Below are 14,335 nucleotides of genomic sequence, written 5' to 3'. Positions count from 1 at the left end.
ACCTGAAGAGACACCACGACTTCTGGTCTGAGGCACAGTTGGGGTTGAGGATGCAGTTGTTGACGTGCTTCCAGTACTCCGTCTCTGTCCAGGAAGGCGCACCGTTACCTCGTCATCAGACTCGTCACTAGCATCTTCCTCCACCTCCTCTGCTGACCTCATGGACTGGCGGACTGGGGGTTGACAGTAAGTGGGGTCTACAACCTCGTCATTATCATCCTGTGTGTTCTCACACCCATCGTCCTCAGAGCCAACCTCTTCCTGCCCCGACCGAAAAGTCAAGTTTTTGTTCCAATCAGGTATCTCAGTCTCATCATCATCTTCCTCAGTCTCCACCAACAGGAGTTACAGTTTGGGAACGAGGGTCTACATTATGCTCAGAACCTTCTTCATCTGGGCCTGGATCCGACTCACATAGATTCTGAGCATCAGTGCAGATCATTTCCTTGTCTGGATTCACAAAAGCTCTTGAGTTGACCTGATTCCCAGGCTATAGTATGCGTAAACAGCTCTACAGACTCAACCATGTGTGTTACCCCATGCTCAGACTGGCAGCTGGAGACTTGGGAGATGTGAGGAAGGAAGTGCGATTGGGGTGACAACTCTGAGGACTGGAGTAGTTGTGATGTTGAAGTTGACATGGAGGAGAGCCCACTTGAACGAGCACTTGATATCCGTTCAAGCACCTGCTGTTTTTGTGCCTCATCTGGAATTTTTGGCGATGCTTGTAGCGATGGTCGTAAGAAAGGGATCGTATCAGATCCACGAAAAGAAGTAGACATCTTACTTTGGCTGGAAGATGGTCTTTCTTCTGCAGATGTTACTGTTGCTTTACCACCTACCCCACGGACACAACCTTTTTTTCCCTTTCCAACACGCTTATTCCCCTTTCCACCAGCAGCAGGTCTTTTGCCACTCATTTTAGTGCTTAACTAATTGGCAACTCTGTATCTGTAGTTGTTGGCACAACAACCGATGGATGAAAACCGAGCAAAACTGAGTGGCCAAACTGTGGTACTAGGCCCAAAACTTAACTGGATTAGATGCAGTGAAAATTGAGATACACAGGCGGTATAGTTTGTTTCACAGGTGGGCTACTCTGCTGACGTGCAGACACTGCTCCTAGGCCCAAAACTATTAACTGGGTTAGATGCAGTAAAAATTGAGATACACAGGCAGTGTAGCTAGCTTCACAGGCGGGCTACTCAGATGACTATCAGACAATGCTACTAGCCCAAAATGATTGGCTGAGCTAGTTACACGAAATACTGTGACAAACACTTGCACAGCACTGGCACAGACCTGCCTGGCAAACAGTGCTATGAACTGCTGTAACCTACCCTGAAAAGGGCCGATATTACAACTAGTCCCGACTCCTCCCAACTCCCTAAACCTCTCTCTCTCTCTGACAATTCGCTCCAAAAAAACACTTAGTCTGTATAGCGCCCACAGCAGCAGCGGTGCCGTCGAACACTAAGCTACAGCATTGAGGAAATGGTGGCTTCGGGGCAAATGGCTGGTTCTTATAGGGCAAGGACATGTGACACACAGCCAATGACACATGCCCTTGCTTGTGTGCATCACATGCACATTGCGGTGTGTGTGCGCACTGCTAATAGGCTGAGACTGCACCGCCCCACTGTAAATGCGGGAAAGAAAAAAGAAAAAAAAAAAAAAGGAGATAGGCGTTATTTCAGCACAGATCTATCCCCCACCCCGCCCACTATACACTGAAACAGTCTTAACAATGATAAACAGTTTTAATGTGCACATCAAGCTAGGCTTTTGGTGAACGAACAGTTATCGAACAGAAACTCGAACAGCCGAATTTTAAGCAAATTGTTCGGGTTCGTCGAACGACTCGAACACCGCCCAAAACAGCTCGAATTTGAAATTGGCAAACAGACTCGAACACCGCTCATCTCTAGTGCTGATGTGACAATGCTAGGAACAGTTCATTATTATGTTCCCAGCAAATTTCGGGGCATGTTAACTGCGGTAAGATTAATAACCAATTCGCAAAAAAAAGTATTTAACCCCTTCATGACCCAGCCTATTTTGACCTTAATGACCTGGCCGTTTTTTGCAATTCTGACCAGTGTCCCTTTATGAGGTAATAACTCAGGAACGCTTCAACGGATCCTAGCGGTTCTGAGATTGTTTTTTCGTGACATATTGGGCTTCATGTTAGTGGTAAATTTAGGTCAATAAATTCTGCGTTTATTTGTGATAAAAACGGAAATTTGGCGAAAATTTTGAAAATTTCGCAATTTTCACATTTTGAATTTTTATTCTGTTAAACCAGAGAGTTATGTGACACAAAATAGTTAATAAATAACATTTCCCACATGTATACTTTACACCAGCACAATTTTGGAAACAACATTTTTTTTTGCTAGGAAGTTATAAGAGTTAAAATTTGACCAGCGATTTCTCATTTTTACAACGAAATTTACAAAACCATTTTTTTTAGGGACCACCTCACATTTGAAGTCAGTTTGAGGGGTCTATATGGATGAAAATACCCAAAAGTGACACCATTCTAAAAAATGCACCCCTCAAGGTGCTCAAAACCACATTCAAGAAGTTTTTTAACCCTTCAGGTGCTTCACAGCAGCAGAAGCAACATGGAAGGAAAAAATGAACATTTAACTTTTTAGTCACAAAAATTATCTTTTAGCAACATTTTTTTTATTTTCCCAATGGTACAAGGAGAAACTGAACCACGAAAGTTGTTGTCCAATTTGTCCTGAGTACGCTGATACCTCATATGTGGGGGTAAACCAATGTTTGGGCGCACGGCAGGGCTTGGAAGGGAAGGAGCGCCATTTGACTTTTTGAATGAAAAATTGGCTCCACTCTTTAGCGGACACCATGTCACGTTTGGAGAGCCCCCGTGTGCCTAAAAATTGGAGCTCCCCCACACGTGACCCCATTTTGGAAACTAGACGCCCCAAGGAACTTATCTAGATGCATAGTGAGAACTTTGAACCCCCGGGGGCTTCACAAATTGATCCGTAAAAATGAAAAAGTACTTTTTTTTCACAAAAAAATTCTTTTAGCCTCAATTTTTTTCATTTTCACATGGGCAACAGGATAAAATGGATCCTAAAATTTGTTGGGCAATTTCTCATGAGTACACCGATACCTCACATGTGGAGGTAAACCACTGTTTGGGCACATGGTAAGGTTCGGAAGGGAAGGAGCGCCATTTGACTCTTTGAATGAAAAATTATCTCCATCGTTAGCGGACACCATGTCGTGTTTGGAGAGCCCCCGTGTGCCTAAACATTGGAGCTCCCCCACAAATGACCCCATTTTGGAAACTAGACCCCCCAAGGAACTTATCTAGATGCATATTGAGCACTTTAAACCCTCAGGTGCTTCACAAATTGATCTGTAAAAATGAAAAAGTACTTTTTTTTTTCACAAAAAAATTCTTTTCGCCTCAGTTTTTCATTTTCACATGGGCAATAGGATAAAATGAATCCTAAAATTTGTTGGGCAATTTCTCCCGAGTACGCCGATACCTCATATGTGGGGGTAAACCACTGTTTGGGCACACGGCAAGGCTCGGAAGGGAAGGCGCGCCATTTGACTTTTTGAATGGAAAATTAGCTCCAATTGTTAGCGGACACCATGTCGCGTTTAGAGAGCCCCTGTGTGCCTATGCATTGGAGCTCCCCCACAAGTGACCCCATTTTGGAAACTAGACCCCCCAAGGAACTTATCTAGATGCATATTGAGCACTTTAAACCCCCAGGTGCTTCACAGAAGTTTATAATGCAGAGCCATGAAAATAAAAAATAATTTTTCTTTCCTCAAAAATGATTTTTAGCCTGGAATTTCCTATTTTGCCAAGGGTAATAGGAGAAATTGGACCGCAAATGTTGTTGTCCAGTTTGTCCTGAGTACGCTGATACCCCATATGTGGGGGTAAACCACTGTTTGGGCGCACGGCAGGGCTCGGAAGGGAAGGCACGCCAATTGGCTTTTTAAATGGAAAATTAGCTCCAATCATTAGCGGACACCATGTCACGTTTGGAGAGCCCCTGTGTGCCTAAACATTGGAGATCCCCCACATATGACCCCATTTTGGAAACTAGACCCCCAAAGGAACTAATCTAGATGTGTGGTGAGGACTTTGAACTTCCAAGTGCTTCACAGAAGTTTATAACGCAGAGCCATGAAAATAAAATAAAAATTTTATTTTCTCTAAAATGATCTTTTAGCCTGCAATTTATTATTTTCCCAAGGGTAACAGGAGAAATTTGACCCCAAAAGTTGTTGTACAGTTTCTCCTGAGTACGCTGATACCCCATATGTGGGGGTAAACCACAGTTTGGGCACATGTCGGGGCTCGGAAGTCAAGTAGTGACATTTTGAAATGCAGACTTTGATGGAATGCTCTGCGGGCGTTACGTTGCGTTTGCAGAGCCCCTGATGTGGCTAAACAGTAGAAACCCCCCACAAGTGACCCCATTTTAGAAACTAGACCCCGAAAGGAACTTATCTAGATGTGAGGTGAGCACTTTGAACCCCCAAGTGCTTCACAGAAGTTTATAACACAGAGCAGTGAAAATAATAAATACGTTTTCTTTCCTCAAAAATAATTTTTTAGCCCAGAATTTTTTATTTTCCCAAGGGTTACAGGAGAAATTGGACCCCAAAAGTTGTTGTCCAGTTTCTCCTGAGTACGCTGATACCCCATATGTGGGGGTAAACCACTGTTTGGGCACACGTCGGGGCTCAGAAGGGAAGTAGTGACTTTTGAAATGCAGACTTTGATGGAATGGTCTGCGGGCGTCACGTTGCGTTTGCAGAGCCCCTGGTGTGCCTAAACAGTAGAAACCCCCCACAAGTGACCCCATTTTGGAAACTAGACCCCCCAAGGAACTTATCTAGATATGTGGTGAGCACTTTGAACCCCCAAGTGCTTCACAGACGTTTACAACGCAGAGCCGTGAAAATAAAAAATCATTTTTCTTTCCTCAAAAATGATGTTTTAGCAAGCAATTTTTTATTTTCTCAAGGGTAACAGGAGAAATTGGACCCCAGTAATTGTTGCCCAGTTTGTCCTGAGTACGCTGATACCCCATATGTGGGGGTAAACCACTGTTTGGGCACATGTCGGGGCTCGGAAGTCAAGTAGTGACGTTTTGAAATGCAGACTTTGATGGAATGGTCTGCGGGCGTCACGTTGCGTTTGCAGAGCCCCTGGTGTGCCTAAACAGTAGAAACCCCCCACAAGTGACCCCATTTTGGAAACTAGACCCCCCAAGGAACTTATCTAGATATGTGGTGAGCACTTTGAACCCCCAAGTGCTTCACAGACGTTTACAACGCAGAGCCGTGAAAATAAAAAATCATTTTACTTTCCTCAAAAATGATGTTTTAGCAAGCAATTTTTTATTTTCTCAAGGGTAACAGGAGAAATTGGACCCCAGTAATTGTTGCCCAGTTTGTCCTGAGTACACTGATACCCCATATGTGGGGGTAAACCACTGTTTGGGCACACGTCGGGGCTCGGAAGGGAAGGAGCACCATTTGACTTTTTGAATAAAAGATTGGCTGGAATCAATGGTGGCGCCATGTTGCGTTTGGAGACCCCCTGATGTGCCTAAACAGTGGAAACCCCTCAATTCTTACGCCAACACACCCCTAACCCTTATCCCAACTGTAGCCGTAACCCTAACCACAACCCTAACCGCAACACACCCCTAACCACAACCCTAACCCCAACACACCCCTAACCCTAACCACAACCCTAATTCCAACCCAACCCTAACCCTAAGGCTATGTGCCCACGTTGCGGATTCGTGTGAGATTTTTCCGCACCATTTTTGAAAAATCCGCGGGTAAAAGGCACTGCGTTTTACCTGCGGATTTCACCTGCGGATTCCTATTGAGGAATAGGTGTAAAACGCTGCGGAATCCGCACAAAGAATTGACATGCTGCGGAAAATACAACGCAGCGTTTCCGTGCGGTATTTTCCGCACCATGGGCACAGCGGATTTGGTTTTCCATAGGTTTACATGGTACTGTAAACCTGATGGAACAATCCGCTGCGGATCCGCAGCCAAATCCGCACCGTGTGCACATAGCCTAATTCTAAAGGTATGTGCACACGCTTTGGAAAACGCTGCGGATCCGCAGCAGTTTCCCATGAGTTTACATTTCAATGTAAACCTATGGGAAACAAAAATCGCTGTACACATGCTGCGGAAAAACTGCACGGAAACGCAGCGGTTTACATTCCGCAGCATGTCACTTCTTTCTGCGGATTCCACAGCGGTTTTACAACTGCTCCAATAGAAAATCGCAGTTGTAAAACCGCAGTGAAATGCGCAGAAAAACCGCGGTAAATCTGCCATAAATCCGCAGCGGTTTAGCACTGCGGATTTATCAAATCCGCTGCAGAAAAATCCGCAGAGGACCAGAATACGTGTGCACATACCGAAACCCTAACCCTAACCCTAACCCTACCCCTAACCCTACCCCTACCCCTACCCCTAACCCTACCCCTAACCCTAACCCTACCCCTACCCCTACCCCTAACCCTACCCCTACCCCTACCCCTACCCCTAACCCTACCCCTACCCCTACCCCTACCCCTAACCCTAACCCTAACCGTAACTCCAACCTTAGTGAAAAAAAAAAAAAATTCTTTATTTTATTATTGTCCCTATCTATGGGGGACAAATGGGGGGGGTCATTTACTGTTTTTTTATTTTGACCACTGTGATAGATTATATCACAGTGATCAAAATTCACATTGGAACGAATCTGCCGGCCGGCAGATTCGGCGGGCGCACTGCGCATGCGCCCGCCATTTTGGAACATGGCGGCGCTCGGGGAAGAAGACTGACGGACCCCGCCAGGATCGGTAAGTATAAGGGGGGGAGATCAGGGCACAGGGGGGGGAGATCAGGGCACGGGGGGGCGTCGGAGCACGGGGGGGGAGGGATCGGAGCATGGGGGAGAGTGATCGGTGTGCGGGCGGGTGGATCGGTGTGCAGGGGGGGGGGAATCGGTGTGCAGGGGGGGTGGTTCGGAGCACGGGGGGGGATCGGAGTGCGGGGGGGTTTGATTGGAGCACGGGGGGGTGTGATTGGAGCACGGGGGAGCGGACAGGAGGACGGGGGAGCGGAGCACAGGACGGAGGGGAGCGGGCCACAGATCGGGGGGCTGGGGGGCGATCGGAGGGGTGGGGTGGGGGCACATTAGTATTTCCAGCCATGGCCGATGATATTGCAGCATCGGCCATGGCTGGATTGTAATATTTCACCATTTTTTTAGGTGAAATATTACAAATCGCTCTGATTGGCAGTTTCACTTTCAACAGCCAATCAGAGCGATCGTAGCCACGAGGGGGTGAAGCCACCCCCCCTGGGCTAAACTACCACTCCCCCTGTCCCTGCAGATCGGGTGAAATGGGAGTTAACCCTTTCACCCGATCTGCAGGGACGCGATCTTTCTGTGACACAGCATATGCGTCACAGGTCGGATTGGCACCGACTTTCATGACGCATACGCTGTGTCACAGGTCGGGAAGGGGTTAAAGAAAAATCCTGGATATACAACAGCACTGTAGGCATCTATTGCTATTCTCCATTTTTGAACTGGACCAAGTAAACAAAAAAAAAAAAATGTAACCGACAAGTACGCACCCGCAAGAATTTGCACTTTGAGTGCAACTGGCAGGCTCATTACTAACCACAAGAAGGATCAATATTTACCCTCCACAGTATGTACTTACACTTTTTGACTGTAGACACCTGAACTAAGAAAGGATGATTGAAAAATCCCTCTGTAGAAGAAAAAAATAAATACGGTATTAGTGGACGTACATCCTCAGCCAACTAGCGGATCATATGATTAAAGTCCATATTCTACTTTTACTTGGCATCACAAGACTTCTGACATCTCGAAAATAGGAATTTCATTTTAACATTTTTAAAATGGAAGTTCTGGCACAGGGCTAAGGAATATGTTAAAGAGTAATCGTAGCTGTAATTTTTTTTGCCATAAATCAATAACACAAGTGAAAATAAGAAACTTTGTAATTTAATTTATCCATTTTACTCACTTATAAAGCACCATAATTCCACAGCACTATATACATATGACTATCGCTGTCCCCACCGGGGATCAAATTCTAAATTCCTATCAGTATGCTTTTGGAGTGGGAGGAAATCCACGCAAATACAGGGAGAACATTCAGACTCCTAGCAGATGTTATCCTTGGTGGGATTTGAATCCAGGACCCCAGCGCTAAACACTGAGCCATATCTTAGAGAAATTTGCTTCTTTCTCCACTGGGACTGATCATTTTCAAAATTCACAATTCCAGATAAAATCTGTATTCAGTGAAGACAGATTATTACATTACTGAGATAGGAGATGACTGTTGGTTTTTATAAAATTCTACGTAGAAGGGAAGGGGTGGAAGAATGAGGAGATCTGTCTCCACCTCCTCCTTCCTAATTCTCTTCTCTACTCTCTATGTAGAATCATATTGCTAGCATCTCCCATCTCCTCTCTCAGTAAAGCAAAAATCTGTCTTCACCAAATACAGATTTAACCAGGGAATTAAGAAAGAACCAGATTTCTCTCATAAGACACAGTACAAATGACAATAAAGTAACTTTGTATTCTCTATTTGCAGAACAAAATATTAAAATGACGGTTATTCATAACAAAATATTCCTTTTGTCACTAGTGTTACTTAAAAATAATATTTCAAGTAAAAAAAATTGGAGGAGTGGTTTTAACTGATATATTCCAATTACGTTCCATAATAACAATACAAGAGTTGACGGTTGTTAATATTAAGTTATTGTTAAACATTAGATTATACCATATTTTTTGGATTAGTCCGAAAGCAGGCTTACCAGGGGAATGCGGTGGTGGAGCAGGGTCCCTTCCTCAGGAGGCTGGCGATGACAGAAGTGTGGTGACGCTGGGGGCCAGGTGTCGGCCGTGAACACAGCAGAGTGCATCATCGTTTCTTGGTGGCCATTTTCCTTTTTCTTGAGTCTGTGCGTTTCACAGAAATGGTTGCTGTAGGCCAGCTGGGCTGAGATCCCAATCTGTGCACGAGCCGCTTCCAGTGGCCCACGGCTTCAGGAATACCAATGATGCACTCCGCTGTGCTTACCACTGACACCAGAGGCCTGCAGCATCTCCACACTTCTGCCGTTGCTGGGTTCCTGAGGAAGGGACCCTGCTCCATGCAACACACTTTGTTCTGCCTCACCGCGGACTCCGGGCCTCAGGAAGAGACCATGCCTCCTGTGACCACGCTCAACCGCAACTTTAAAATCGGTCTATAAGATAGAACCCCATCTTATAAAAATCTTTTTTTTCCCCCATTTTCCACCGCAAAGTTTGGGGTGCGTCTTATAGTCCGATAAATAGGGCAAGTATAACCAGCTTGATGAGGTATTAATATAACCTCTTACATAAAGTACATGAACCAATTATGTGTGCTAGAGGAATGTAAAGAAGAAAGGGGAGAGGAAAGAGTAAGGCCGGCGTCACACTCAGCGTATGAAAATACGGTCGAGTTCATATGAGGACAACCAGCAGAGGGCGCCTCTTATGATCTCGAGCAAGGGAGCTTTCTAGGAAAGTTTCCACGATCTAAGAACAGCCAGCAGAGGGCGCCTCACCGCAAATGAAGCTAAATATAGATCATTGACCTATATTTAGCTTCATTCGCCGGGGTTTTGCAGAAATGAGCAGCCTGCATTAGCGGAGCTCGTGTCTGCAAAATATTTTAACCCCTTCAGATGGATTTACATCGTTGGACCTTACAGATCCTCGGAAGGTATGTATATTGTTGGTTTATTTTATTTTTTTAATTTACAGATCGAGGGTCTTCAGTGAGTGGATTGAGAGTAGAATAAATTAATACAACAGCCTTTGTGATTTTTTCAATAAATTAATTTTTAATAATGTGTGTGTTTTTTTTTAACCCTTTACTAGTATTGGATTAATAATGGATAGGTGTCATAATTGACGCCTCTCCATTATTAATTTGGCTTAATGTCACCTTACAATAGCAAGGTGGCATTAACCCTTCATTACCCCATATCCCACCGCTACACGGGAATGGGAAGAGAGTGGCCAAGTGCCAGAATAGGCGCATCTTCCAGATGTGCCTTTTCTGGGGTGGCTGGGGGCAGATGTTTTTAGCCAGGGGGGGCAATAACCGTGGACCCTCTCCAGGCTATTCATATCTGCCCTCAGTCACTGGCTTTACTACTCTGGCGGAGAAAATTGTGCGGGAGCCCACGCCAATTTTTTCCGCCATTTAACCCCTTATTTTACTAGCTAGAACGGCCAAATTTTGCATATACACACTAACATTAGTAGTGTGGAATATGCAAAAAAAACTGGGGATATGAGATGGTTTACTGTATGTAACCACGACTCATATCATGACGGGTTTAGGAAGGAGAAAGCAAAAGCCGGTAATTGAATTACCGGCTTTTCTCTCTAACAGCGCTGCGTATTCCTCACAAGTCACACTGCTGGTCCATGTGTAATCCGTATTTTTCGGGCCCCCATAGACTTGCATTGGCGATTTTTTTGCGCAATACGGTGACAAACGCAGCATGCTGCGATTTTCAACGGCCGTAGAAAGCCGTATAATACGGATCAGTTTAATACGGCAGATAGGAGCAGGGGCATAGAGAATAATTGTGCCGTATTTTTTGCGAGTTTTACGGACGTAATTTCTGCGCTCTTACGTCCGTAAAACTCGCAAGTGTGACGCCGGCCTAAGAAGGACAAGGAGGAAGGGGTTCACAAAAACAAACAAAGAAAAAAAACAAAAAAAACAATATGACTAACTGAAACCAGTACTTCAGTGGAGACCACATCTACCACAACATTCTATTTTAAGTATTATTTTCTGACAACCAGATTGCCAGGTCATTCCCCCACTGAATAATATCCAACATGTCCATTGGCGATGACAAGCTTTGGGGTGAGAGGTATGTGCAATCATGCTTTCCAATATTTTTTTTTTTTTTAATGTATTATTTTTATTTCAAACTTTTTTTTTTTTTAACAGTAACTTCAACAAATCCAACACCTTAGAATAACACACTTGTCCAGTACGCAGACAGGGTAAACAAGAGTTTGATGTTTGACATATTTTTGGGATGCTTATTGGAGATCATTCAGTTGATTGGTAACAAAAGTCTTCGTGGGAAGAACATAAGAGAAACAAAGTCAAAAAGGGTTAAACAACAAAATAAATCTTCACAAAACCCATCTTAAAAAAAGAGGAATAAGAGCATTAATGCCATCAATTGTCATCTAGCCATGGTTTCTCACATTCTCAGTCAGCTATTAATTTGAAGCAGGCCCAAATTGTTTTTAAGATCTTCCAGAATATACCACCCAGTCGATTTGAAAGACTTTATAATTTTATTTTTTTTCCTCCTTATTGTTGGGACTGATTTCCAGAAAGAAGCAGTATCGGGGCATAGCCAAATGCCATGATAAATATCAGAATTATGCAGTTGGCATTTGGGCCATGCAGTTAACTCATCTTCTGTTGGGTCCGTTTTAGGAATATTAAACACGAAAATGGCCACATGCATAAGTTTCCCTCCAGCTTCATTGATCATGTTCTTCCGGAATGCAGAGCACCCCGATCTAATTTTAGATGTGATATCCAATTGTTCAGTTGTAGCTTTCAGTATTTATAGTTAAATACAAGGTTTCCAAAAGAAGGATATCACAAGAATCTAGGTTATAACTCAAAAAGCATTATATACACAAAAATAAACTATCAAAGATAGTAAGTCAATGAGAGAGTGAAAGAGTATATTCAACCATAAAGGTTTTTTTTTGTAGAGTTCAATAAAATTAACAAAAATGATGAACAAAGTAACACAACCAAAAACAAAAGCAGGATAGTGTATGGGGTAATTAAATAGGAATATTGCCATAGAATCTAATTTAATCTAACAGCAGCACAAAGACAGAGTGCAAGTGCATAATAGAAAAACATATGAAAAACGCAATTTACTGTGTGCATAAGACCATACTGAAAGAATCAAAGCAAAATGCCAATGTAAACAAGGTAAATCCAATGTGGACTCCAAATCCCCAAAGTAACAAAGTACATACTCATGTGAGCTGGAGATTATTGATATTAAGCAGCGTTTAGAAAGTAAAGTACCGGCTGTGCAAACCGAGAATTAAACATATGGTAAAAATGGGCTATTACCTACATGATATGGAGAGTAGATGGACCCCGACCTGCCACCCCGACGCGCGTTTCGCCATATCTTCGTCAGGAGGCGTCTTTTTTTGCAACAATAGTTACTTTAGCTGGTGCCTCTTCAGTACTATCTCTAGAAGACTGGATTATGTCTAATAATGGCAACACCTTCCTAATATTAAGAGTCGCTGATCAGCCTTTAATAAAGCCTGCCTGCGAAGGCGAGATAAGGTTAGGGAGGAAACAGGCGAATCTGTCAGGTTTTTCATTTTCATAATATTGTTAACTTCTTCCACCCAGTCAGCCAAAGGGGGAGTTTTTGTGGATTTCCAGTGACAAGGAATAAATGACATAACAGTTATTAGAAAGTGACTACGAATATATTTCTATGCCTGTGAGATTGAATCTGGAGTAATGGAAAATAGGCCTATTTGGCGGAAGGGTGAGATCAGCTACCTGGGAGACTATTGTGCAGTGAGAAAATGGAATTCCATAACCCAGAAACCAATGGGTATTTCCACCATATGTGTAGAAGACCCGGTAGCACCACCAGATGATGCCAGAAGCAGAGGGGAAGATCCTATGTAGCACAGTGGGACAACAATACATCTAGACAGACTATTACAATTTTTCTCCTGTGCACAGCAAGTAGTAGGTAATTTGTGGGAGATTATGAATGCCCCAATAAAGGCTAGAGGGTCATTGCATGTGTCCCTTTGTGTTGCTTTGTATACACAAGATAAAAGTTTAGTACAAGCACGTACTTGAGTGATTAAGGCTTCAAAAGGAGTGAATTCATATTTTGTACTAGTCAGAAATATGTGAGAATTTATAAATAACCAGAGCTGGAAACAAGCCAGCCAAGATAGACTCCTACCTAGAAAAGAGCCACCAAGTTCCGTAAAGGAAGAAAAAGAACCTGATCCTATGAGAATGCATCTACTACCTAACCCCAGTGGATCTGTCTCAGATTAGAAAGCAGTCCACATCTGAAGCGGTGGGGTGGGGAGGGTGAGGGGGAATCCGGGTTGTTAAACAAGGGCATTAATGGACCCAACCTTTGTGATATTGAGAACAAGTCTTGCTCACATGTTTGCAAAAATCGATGAGTGAGTATTGGTAATTGCTTAGTGTGTACATATATGTTGTCAATCCAAAGTAAAGATGTGAGTGTCCAGGGAGAGCGGTCCCCTTCCAGTTTCGCACACCGCTTATGTTGTTCCACAGACCTGAACTAGTCCACTACTCTCAACTTCAGATTGATTTTTTTTATTTTTTTTTTTTAGATCAGGTAGACTAGTCTTTATTCTTGGGGCAACCATTTTAAAATGTATCCTAGGCCTCGACGTTCCCTATACACAGTTGTCAATATATCAAACTACCAAGCAACATATCCACTAACACTACTGTGATGGTCTTTGGGGGATGAAATACCTAGAACTAAAAAGGAGGAGTTTTTGAAGGCCTCTTTGTGCCATTATGCCTTCTCAAAACTTCAGAGGCCCTTTATGCACCATGTCATGCCGCTCTAACACAGTGAGGGCTTGCTGTCTAAAACAAGGTAAAGGCTTTTGTAATGACTGGACATGCTGACTATTAAAGAACTTTCAGCCATTTCTCATCTGCTTCTAAAGAAGACAATAGCAAGGAGGAAGTAAAGGGTTGCAGTAAATTCAAGTCTCATATAGGTAAGGTAATGAGTGTGAAGCCAATAAGTAAATGAAGTTACCAATCGTTGAAAAAAAATTATGATATACTCTACAAAAATGTGTGGTTTTTTTTTGTTTATTTTATTTTAACCGGCATACTGTAAAATATTTTTTTCCCATGAAGTTTTAAATCTATTTTGATTTACTGAATCTTAATTAAAAAAAAATAAAAAATAGAACCTAAATAAAAAAACCCCATCTGCATATCCAATAAAACTCTAGTACACTGTAATCACGACCTCTCAAGCACAACATGAAAAGCCATGCTAAAAATACAACTACTATAATTCGCAAGAGCCACGAGCATTTTAAAAAAGGAATTACAATAATAAAAAAAACACATTACATATATAACGCATCATGGAAAACATTGTAGGATTG

The 14,335-nt window shown here is 43.1% G+C and overlaps 1 protein-coding gene across 2 annotated transcripts in view; it reads right to left on the bottom strand.

Moving 5' to 3' along the window:
• Positions 1–14,335, bottom strand: part of ULK2 (unc-51 like autophagy activating kinase 2) — a 168,031-nt gene that overhangs the window by 46,599 nt on the left and 107,097 nt on the right. For both annotated transcript variants that reach the window (XM_069757236.1, XM_069757238.1), the window contains exon 11: positions 7,761–7,811. In XM_069757236.1, coding sequence (XP_069613337.1) covers positions 7,761–7,811 — 51 coding nt within the window. The remainder of the gene's footprint in view (positions 1–7,760; positions 7,812–14,335) is intronic.

Source organism: Ranitomeya imitator, chromosome 3 (genome assembly GCF_032444005.1).
Source record: "Ranitomeya imitator isolate aRanImi1 chromosome 3, aRanImi1.pri, whole genome shotgun sequence".
Lineage (NCBI taxonomy): Eukaryota > Metazoa > Chordata > Amphibia > Anura > Dendrobatidae > Ranitomeya > Ranitomeya imitator.
This window is presented reverse-complemented; position numbering and strand designations above follow the sequence as displayed.